The sequence below is a fragment of the Panthera tigris genome, chromosome B4 (assembly GCF_018350195.1).
Source record: "Panthera tigris isolate Pti1 chromosome B4, P.tigris_Pti1_mat1.1, whole genome shotgun sequence".
Taxonomy (NCBI): Eukaryota; Metazoa; Chordata; class Mammalia; order Carnivora; family Felidae; genus Panthera; species Panthera tigris.
In genome coordinates, this window is record NC_056666.1 from 104,928,311 (window position 1) to 104,939,287 (window position 10,977).

The 10,977-nt window shown below is 37.0% G+C and overlaps 1 protein-coding gene across 2 annotated transcripts in view; it reads left to right on the plus strand.

Annotated features, from left to right (window-relative positions):
• The window catches only part of TMTC2 (transmembrane O-mannosyltransferase targeting cadherins 2), a 398,739-nt gene extending 395,618 nt beyond the window's left edge, over positions 1-3,121 (plus strand). For both annotated transcript variants that reach the window (XM_007085593.3, XM_042992821.1), the window contains exon 12: positions 456-3,121. In XM_007085593.3, coding sequence (XP_007085655.1) covers positions 456-635 — 180 coding nt within the window. In that variant the 3' untranslated portion in view covers positions 636-3,121. The remainder of the gene's footprint in view (positions 1-455) is intronic.
• The last annotated feature ends 7,856 nt before the right edge of the window (positions 3,122-10,977 follow it).

A 10,977-nucleotide genomic window follows, 5' to 3' on the forward strand; every position in this document is an offset into this window, starting at 1 on the left:
AATGGCCTGGAAGATTGCTAAGGAGAGGAAACAAAGAGTGGGTGGACGTAAATTTGTCAACTTTTCCAACTTAATTTTTTTATTTCTTGACATTGAGCTGAAAAAAGAAGATCAATTCTATCTGAAATTGTATGACTTTTAACTGTTTCCTTAGAAAAGTACAGTCTGACTAGGCGACGAGGTTTTCATATGTAACCTATGCCTTCTCATTAAAGAAGAATATTTTCGTAGCTGCCTGCACTATTTAAAGCACAGAGTAAACCAGCTGTTTGAAAACTTTTTGTTGTTGTTATTCCTAGTTATCTTGATCTATTTGTATAAATTGCTAAATTGCTTCCATAAAATGCCTCCAGACATAAGGGAATCATTTGCATAAGTGGATGAAGACTTTTGTCTTCCACGAAGGAAAGCTTGAAATAAGCCTCTTAATCATTTCCCTCCCTCTCTGGTTCCAGTATCCGGCTGCTTTGATGAACCTGGGGGCTATCCTCCATCTCAATGGCCGTCTCCAAAAGGCCGAGGCCAACTACCTGCGGGCACTGCAGCTCAAGCCAGATGATGTCATCACACAGTCCAATCTCCGCAAACTGTGGAACATTATGGAAAAGCAAGGCTTAAAGACATCCAAGACCTGACATAGGAGAGCAGTACCTCCTCCTCCTCCTCCTCCATATTTTAAAGCTGGCTTCGTTAGTGAACAGAACTTCCCAGCAGTGCTACAACAAGAGCTAGTATGGACTTCCAAGATGGGGGCAGAGGTCACTGGGGTCACTGCCACGTCTGAGAGTATTCACTCTGCTGTTAGCACAGCCGTTAACACCAAAAAGGGGAACATTGGAAACCTCCTGAAGGATGTAATTGTTACCCATAGAACTATTATTAAACCAGAGCACTTAAAACAGGATCTTACGGCATTGGGGTGGGAGGTGGGCAGGGAATCTAAGTTACAAATTTTGTTCATTTTTGAAAGCTAATTTAGAAATTATACTGTTCCTTAAACACTGTGAGAGGAAGTCAGAGTGTCCATTCAGCCCTGCTAAACTATTAAGATCAAGTGTTAATAGGGAATGATTGAAGTGTCGTGTGAATCCCAGCGTGCCGGCCGGTTGTCCTGACGCTGCTGTCTTCCCTCTTTGGGACAGCCTGCTTACCAATTTGTGAAACTTAGGGGAAAAAAAAATTTTTTTAAAGTATGTCAAGATCTGTCAGAGTCTATAGTTGTCTCCCGACTAGGGCACATAACATTTTATTATTTGGATGTCACAGTCTTCATTTCTTTTAGACAGCATTTGCTTTTCAATGTTCTGAGCTGAGGTAACCATGTTTCACACTGGTGTTGCTGGAGAGGTTGGGGAGATCTTTTACATGTCCGGCAGGCAATTTTTATTTTTAATGTCACCAGCATTTCCCCCCAGACTGCCTAGGAGAATTCACTGTATTAATTCTTAGGCTTTTGAAGTAGCTATACCTGGTTAATGCACATGCTTATATAAGGATTAAATCTAAAAGAGCTTAAAAGTGTTCTAATTCCAATAACTAGCCAGCAGCTATTAGACAAAAGGGAAGTTGCTATGTGCTTCCCAGATGTGGTTAATGGTTAAAAAAATCAAGTCTGAACAAAGGAGTGTATAATAATGGTTGCCAGTGATGTTATATTTTGGAAAGAATTGGTATAAAATGCTAATCACTTTCTGATAGGTTCCTAGACAGCAATGCTAATAAGTTTTTAAGGAATTATTTTTTTATATTTTGCTCGTCCCAAAACACATAAAAAATGAGCTACAGTATAGCATCAGCCTGTGTGTTTTTAGGTCTTCTGCCTTGTGCTTTTCACAGTTAAACTATTTTTTCACTAGCAAACTGGTATTTTATTCCTTTACCTATTAGTAACCACTTCAGTGATCATTACACAAGTAAAAATGAAGTAGAGAAAACCATTTATTGAACATTTTTTGACTTGCAAACTTTGCTACTAAAAATTAACTTTGCAAAAAAAGAAAAACAGTTCACTATCAACTTCATAGAGAAAGTAGCTATACAATACCCTACATATTTATTTATTTATTATTCTACCATAGCAAAATAACAAAACTTGATTCATTAAGTCAGTTCTTTGCAACTGAAAATTAGCTTTTTTCTCCTTTCCTTCAACTTTCATGTATATATATTGGGCAGCAGCCCCACTAAAAGGAAGCTGGACGTGCAAATACATCGTATTTTGTTTTCTCCATATTTTATATGTTTTACTCTGTATCTGAATAAAGCGGGATAAAGAATTTAAAGTAGTGTTCCTATGGAATTAGTGTTTTTGTAAAAAGGGCAGATGTAGTGAAAGAGGTTTGTTGATGGCATTAGTAAGAAGGCCCTCCTAATAGGTATATTATTTTGTAAACATTTCATCGAAGGGCCAAAAAGTTAAATTATAACTAGATCACTGTGTCTTCAGAATGATATTTAACGTTTAACAACAGCAAACCCGTGGTCAAACCAAACGTGTGGGTTGAAGTGTATTTTTCATCTTTTAACGCATTGGCAATTGCAAAAAAAAATAAGTAAATAAATAAGGAATTTAATATAAGGATATAGAGATAAACTCAATGTCTAACAGTTTTATTTATTTAAATAGTTATTGACCTATGATGACTTCCTAGTCTTAACATTTTATGTCTTTTTGTTGTTAATATTCTTCCTTTCAGACACTTGGTTCTTAATAGGTTCGCTGATTGCACAGTAGAGGCACTTCGAGTTGACCCAGTCCCCAAGTAGCATTAATAATTGGGCCTGTGTCATAAAATGCATGGATGTTTAATAGCAAAATGTCCCTGACACCTTTCACTACAGGGCTGGGCTTAGTAACTGACCAACTTGGGGGGAGGGTGGGACGGGGGGCTATAGAACATGGTCAAAAAATGTCTCCGCTCAGGGATTTATGGTGGATTATTGCAGACAGTGCTAAAAATATAGAGCACAAGACAAGTTTACTAAATTAAAGTTTTATTTTTTGAGAAACTGTTATTTGTATAAATTATCAAGATTTGTAGGCTTTCCTTTTGTAGAAATAATTGTTTTATGTGCCAGAGAATTTCAATTTTGTTTTCAACAATAAAGCATTGATAACAAATATGTTGTATAAGCCTTTTTTAAATCTTCTACAGCAACAGCACTTAACATTCTCATGGATTTTAACAGAAATTGAAAAAAGTTTTAGAAAGTAGACATAGAAAGTCAAACAGAGACATATCATGGCTAATGTATAATCAATAATAATTAATCATTAATTTTTAATCGTTATGATAATATTAAGGGTTCCCTATAACACCAGATTTGCCACCTTCCAAAAACAGATGGCACAATTTTTGTTTTATTGATGAGCTATAGAAACGGAAATATCCCAAGCATGACTCATTCATAGGTCATTTGGTTAAAATGGCCATATTTAGAAGACCTGATACTCGAGTCCTGATCCTAGAGGAAAGCACAACACTATTTTGTTGAGAGACAGGAGTACGACACATTCAGGTATCAGTTATAAGAAAGCATTGGGTTCTAGACAGAAAATTTGATAGTCTTGTTAAAGTTCTCATTATATAATAACATAATTATATATTGCCTAATTCCTTTATTAGGGATAAAAGTTAGCTACAAAGATTTTACTTTATGTTAAACATCATATGGATGTGCAAGGTTGTATTCCAGCTTTACATAAAAAAGCCAGAGCTCAGAGGTATGAAATTAACTTGTCCAGGTCACAAAGCTAGCAAGCAGCAAGCCTGTCCCCGTAGTGTCCTGTGCTTACATGCCTTGTGTCATGTGAGCACTCAGGCTGTGAACCCAAGTCTGGAGACGAGGTTTCTCATCCCCTTTGGCATTTTCTAGCTATTCTATCTTCCACAAATCACATTCCCTACCCCTCACACTTAAGATGATCATGAAGATTAAAGGCAATTCCTGTGGTCTAAATGTTGATGTCCCCCCAAAATTCGTATGTTCATAGACTATGTTATTAGGAGGTGGGGGGAGCAGGCGAGTGACTAGTTCATGAGGGCAGATCCCTCAAGAGTGGGATTCATACCCTGACAAAAGAAGCCCCAAAGAAGTCTCTCGCCCCTTTCACCATGGGAATACAGTGAGCAGCATGCAACCCAGAAGTGGGACCTCAAGTGACCAAGCTGGCACCTTAATATCAGACTTCCAGCCTCTGGAAGAAAGAAGTTTCTGTTGCTTATAAGCTTTAGTCTTTGGTATTTTGCTACAGAAACCCAAACAAAGAGGGAGCACATGGAAAAAAAATGTAAACATTTAGACTGTGAGAGCCAGAGAGGATTTCAGTGAACATGTAGTTAGACCTATTTACTTCCAACCTAAAGAACATAAGGTGCCCCCACACCAGGTGGCTTAACTAAGCTCCCCAAACTAGTTAGTGGTAGTTACATGACAGGCTATTGAAATCTCAATTATTAAGTGGTCTTGCTACATTCAGTAATTGCATAATTCTGTTTTTAATGTTTTTTTTAATGTTTATTTTTGAGAGAGGGAGAGAGAGCATGAGCAGGGGAGGAACAGAGAGAGAGGGAGACAGAATCTGGAGCAGGCTCCTGGCTCCGAGCTGTCAGCACAGAGCCCGACACGGGGCTCGAACCCACGAGCTGTGAGATCATGACCTGAGCCAAAGTTGGATGCTTAACTGACTGAGCCACCCAGGTGCCCCCAGTCTCTTTTTAAATCAAGGTACAGCTTTATCTTAGATTGAAAGCACTCTGCTTTGAAACCAGTAAGGGCAGGGGCCATGTCTTTCTTTTTTGGCACAGTTCCTTCAGCCTGGCACACTGTTGAGTAGAACGTAAAATACACTATAAATTAGAATTCCATCTATTATTTGCTCCTTATCAACTAGATATTTTTGAAAGTCCACTTTCTAAAAAGTTGAGACTGGGAATTCAATAACTCTTTTCACTTGATGTTCTCACCTTAGGGCTGCGTTTTCACATAGTAATCATTTCTAGTACAAAGAAAGGAAATGCATCTCAGTCTCCGTTATGTTTGCTATTACAAGGGAGGAAACTGGGTTTCTGGGGATAGTTTAATTATTACAGTAATTCCAATTCATTCATATGTACCTTTGGAATATGAGTTTACACTTAATTTAAATATTTTCAATATTATAGAATTTGCTTCCTACTATTCACAACTCATGGGTGTTGCTAGAAAACGGCATAAGCATTGGAACTGCCATGCACTGTGAGGAGAGAAAAGTCGAAGTAGCAATGCAATTGCACCTACTCTGCTCTGCTTAGCTTTGCAGTAGAGAAAGATGCATGTGGACCAGGACTTTAACCTTCTTGCCATGTCATTTTGGGTGGTCTTCCTGCACGATGTAATCACAGAGGCCTTTGAGTTGGCTTTCATTCCATTGGCCACGTCACCACATATTGACCTTCTGCTGTTGTTCTGTAGAGCTTTGAGATGTATTTTTCCCCCGATGTACTGCTGGGATTTAAATTTCCGTTCACTTGAAATTTCTGTGACAGTTTTCTTCTAAGTTTTCAAAACATTTCCTCAAGTTTTTATAACTGCTCCCTGGTATTATTGTGTTGTCTGCTTCCAAAGAGTGGACAGAAGAGCTTTTGTTTAGCAAGAAAATTGTTAGGTCGAATAAACAGTTACGAATATGTGAGACGACTTGATGGGGTCACTATTAAATACCTATAGGGATCTAAGAAGTTGATATATCTGAAATGGTGTTCAGGAAAAGTGTCTAGAGATCCTAAAAGGAGCAAGAGAATGGATAGACACATGGGGAATTGACTAATAATTGCTGCTAGAAATAATTAAATTTCTGTCATAGAAGTGGAGGATTGGATTAGAACACTTTTGAGACTGTGTCATTTTGGGCTGCCCAGTAATCTGCCAAAATTGAGCCACTGTGTTATAGGGAAAACAGTGTTACAAATAAGAGATTGGTTTACAATATAACCACTGAAAAAATGTTCAACCAATTGAAGTCTAGGTTAGAACTGTCTATTCCAATCTAAAATGTATTTAATTTTTCTCCTACCTCTTTTGGATTTGACAGGAATTGCACTCATTCAAGACAAAGCTGTCAAACATTCTCCAGACAGATGGAGAGAATAGAGTTCCATGTTCCAAGTAATAGCTCAAGACTTCTAGAGACCCTTTTTCTAATAATTTCTATCATGTGTCTTCCTTTTCCATCCTAAAGGACGCAAAATGAATAACTCCTCTGAGAACTTTCTCTTGGTAATATCACTGAGCAGCTAGATACTATAATGAAGTTGTTGAAAATGTATTGAGAAGTCAAGCAATGTGTTTTCAAAAATACCAAAAATATTGACAAAGTGTTAAAATGCCTCTTTCATCTGGATCCTTCTCTTGTATCATGTAAAAGGCCATTTGTGACCAGAAAATCAGAATTGGTAAGGAAGGAGAAGGATGAGTATGTATTCATGGAGACAGGAAACAAGTGACTACCTTTAATTTTAATGTAGGACCTTGTTATAATCTCTTTTAGCAAACAATGGCCATATTGACTCTAACAAAAATAATTAACTTTTTAATTCTGCAGACATCAACTTATTAAATTACATTGAGATAATTAATAATCTCAATAGGTTTTCATTTTTTAATTCTTTTTATTTTAAATATGTTGTTTTGCTTACTATTTGGCTATTTTATGTTTCCTTTACAATCGACTACTCTTTTGTAAATGTGCCTTTGCCTGTATTCTTTGTGATAATGAAAATTTGGGAAATTCCACCGGAATTATGGTGTTTCAAAATATATCTTTAGAAATCTGTCCTACACAACCAAGTATTGAGATGTTACTACATTCTATTAAAATTTAATTGAATAATTTTGTATTATAGGAGATGGAAAAGTACATCAATATTATGTTTTATTATATCCCATCAGGTATCACTCTCCCAGTTATCCTGTCAATGATATTTATAGAATGTGAATATACCAGCAAAGCCTATCTCTTTCTACAAAGTAAGTCAAGGAACTTTTTGGTTAATTTGTTGTCACTTCTGTTTCTAGAACTAATGGTTGTTTGGACTTGTCTTTGTTCCAGAAGTTTGCTCTGTGAATGATGTTGAAGATGAGTCAGTCTGCTGCTATTTCTCAAGTGGTCATAAAGTGATATTCGTAGAAATGCTAGTAGTGACATCAGAGAGCAAGAGAAAACATTAAATTTGACTTGACCTCTGCACTTGACAAATGAGGAAGCTGTGGTTTGGGGCAAATGACATAGCTACACTTACACATTCACAATGGATCCAATGTAGCAGGGAACATGTTGAAGTACGAACTATAGGTTACATGTTTCGTGGCCCAATACCAACCATCCAGAGTTTGTAAAAACATCTCTTCTTTGGAGTGGAGGGTAGACACAAAGCTTGCCAGGAAAGATTTGATCATGGATTCTTTATGGGTTGCATACATGGAAGATATTACTGCCTGAAACTCCTATATCACTAAAATTCAGTTTGGGTCCCTCGTTTAAGACATGAACTCCATTTCAGAATAAATTTATGAAGCATACCTAACCAAACACAGCTGGTCTAAGTAAAAGTGGTACACAGAAGTATTAGGGTAGATTAACCCATTTCAAAGGTCCATTCCTGTCATCTGATGACAGTGCTCAGTTATTTTTTCTGACCTGACCATGGTGCATCAGGTCCGAATGATTCAAAGTTCATTTGCCTATTGCAGCAGGTATAATGTGTAAGATTCCAGGACACATAGACGTATTAGATGGGATCCTTCATGAAGAAATTGGAAAGTTTTTTTTTTTTTCCTCTCTCTCTATTTTACCTGAGTCATTCTATGTGCCATTAAAGATTTTTGGAGCATACTAGCTACCTGAAAGCTCTTTATAGGTCAGAGAATCATTGTAAAGTATGGATAGCATGTATTTTTCTATTGCAATATAACAGCAGTAAATATATTTGCTACAAGTCTTTATGATTATTGGCTGATCTATTTGATTCTCTTTCAACCTTGTCCACCTTCTTTCTGTCATACACGTGTGTGTGCATGGGCACACACACACACACACTCACTGGGTAGCTGGGAAGTCTGCAATTAAACCTAAGTCCAAACATTTGATCCTCCAAAGAGGAAATCATTATGGGGAACGTGACATAATTTGAGGTGTTTTGATTAACAGAGGAAATAAAGTGAGAGCAAAGCTTTTGTCCTTGGGTGAGTGATTTAAATCCAGACAAGCAGGAATCAAAAGGAGATGAAGGAAGGCATTTCTTAAGATACTGTTATAAACACCTTAGCAAATCTCTTTTCACACTCTCCTATGCCTGTCACAATCAAGCAGCTGCTGTGATTCATCAAATCACTCTTTTATATAGGGCACTTTCCTGTCCTTCTGCAAATGGAATGCCACTCAGATAAAGAGAAGATATGACAAATGTAGATTTGTTACCCTCCATTTTCAGGGTAATTACCAAATTATCAAAAGAATTACCAAACTGATCTTTAGATATTTTATTTTTAAATGTACTTCCTCTTGGTGATATTATTAAAATGATCAAACAATGTAGATTTTGTACAGAGAACAACACACTCCAATTCTGAGCACTGATGAAAATAAGGTGACCACAGTAACACTCCAGTTGTATCGCCTTTCTTTGGCTTTTGCTCCCCAGATGACATTTTGTCTCAATGTGGCGACTCCATTCAACTCGCTTCTTGAAATGTCAGGGCAGTGGGGCCTTTCTCATAGCTATAAATCTGAATGAACAGAGTTTCATCATCCTTTCACTCTGAATGTCTTATTTCCATTGTAATTATATTTTCTGTATGCAGAGCATTTTTGAGTTTTCAAAAGGCCTCATATTTTTTATATTCAGCTTTTGAAAACAATCTGACAAAGTAGGCAAGAGAAACATAATTATCCTCCAATCCAAACTCCAGATGAGGAAGAAAAGCTCAGGAAAGCCATATGACTTGCCCAAGGTCACATTCAGAAGGAAAACTGGTCTTTCTCCAAATCTTATGACTTTGGTTTAAACCCTGGACAGGCATTGATGGATATGGACATAATACACTAAGGGTGTCCTGCTCCCCTTTCTTAGTCTTTGGGGATCAGATAGGATGAAGGAGTGTTTCCATATGAAGTGCCTTCACTCAAAACTAGAGATGGATTACAACTATATCCCTACATGGGGAAAGGACTGGAGAACAAGAAGAGGTCATTCAATTATAAGAATACGTGGGCTCACAACAATTTCATTTTTTCCCAGCCACCTTATCTTTGTTTGTCAGTGCTGGGAACTTGGTATTAATTTTTTCTGTTACAATCTTGGGCCTCTGGAAGCTTGTTCTTGCAATCCACCTGTCAGTTGAGCTCAACCTGATGAGCCATCCCATCTTCCATGGGGTGTTTGGTGCTGCTCCCCAGGTTTTGTGAATACCTACCTCTCTTGTTCTGAGACTCTGAGCCCCCTGCTTATACTTTTCTCTCATGGCCTTTTACATTCCCACCAGTAATGTATGCAAATTCCAGTTTCTCTATATCCTCACCGGCACTTGATATTTTCTGCTTTTTTGATTACAGCCATCCTAGTGGATGTGAAGTGGCATCTCATTGTGGTATTTATTTGCATTTCCCTGATGACTAACATCACATAATTTAAAAATTTAAAATTTTAATAACAAAAAGTTCTCAAGTGAATTGGGGAAATGAGAGACAATATTATAAAATATTGAATAAAGAGAATGTTTTTCTCTTTTCTCTAAGTAGCTTTAATATTATTAACTAATTCAGATAATGCCTGGCTTATAAAACTTAACTCTTTATTGGTGTTTGACTAAGGGACTTTTGCAATTCATCATGCTAGAACAAAGAAAAAAGTCCCCCCACCTTATTATACACCATATTGCCTCAGAACAGAGTTATTTTTCATATCCCTTATCTTACAAACTTATCTCATTGAGCTACACTTATACAAATAATTGTAAATGCCTCCTACTGCAGAATTTAATTTTGATTGATGGAAACCCAGTCTTGAACCTACAAAGCGCGTGCTGCTGAGGGAACCAAAAAATGAGACAGATGTTTAAGAACATGTGTATTCTATTTCACCTTTTAACTTTAACTGGAGATAATAAATGAACACCAACAAAATAGTCTGTATGCCAAAGTTTTGGTTTTGAATTTGGTGCACTCAGTAAGATTCTTTTTCAATTAATAATAAACAGTAAACTTAGAATTCATAAATACCTGATATATATAATTTGTAAGGCGGTTAAAGTTAGTCACTTTCTGTGCAGACGTCTATGCCAAACTCTATTAAAAGTTTCATCAGGTTAGGAATTTCTTATCTAAAGGGTCTATGTGCCCTTGCTCTCCCCATAATTGTCTTCAGTAGAGTGAACTTGATTAATGGACTGTTTCATTTTTCAGGATAAAGCTAACATTTTCCTTTTCCCAGCAATGCTAGCAAATTACTTGATTAATATCAAAAAGCTCTCATTCACACATAACCTTTGAATAAACAAGTTGTGATACTGTTGGCAACATGTTAAGAGGGATTCCTGTAAGTAGGCTATAAAGGAAATTGCCTTTGTAATTCAATGTATAAAGAGGAAGCCTGTTTTTTGCTTGCTACAAATCTCCCTCCCTCCCTCCCTCTCTCTCTCTTTCTCTCTCTCTAAGTGGAGAATGTATAATGAAATGTAGCCAAAGCAGAATATGCTTTCTCAATGCTGGGGTTCCATTTGCATTGCCTTCACCACTGGAAGCCCAGGAAGAAAACTGTGAAACACTTATGGAACTTGAACAGGGTTTCTAATTCATAATTTTACAGTTCTCCAGCTTACCCTTAAAGTGTGGCAACAGAGAGTAATCCACACCATATTGATTGAAAGATAACCCTCCAAAAGACTTTTCTAATATTAATTACTTAAAAACCCAGGGTCTGGATACCAGCTACTCTAATG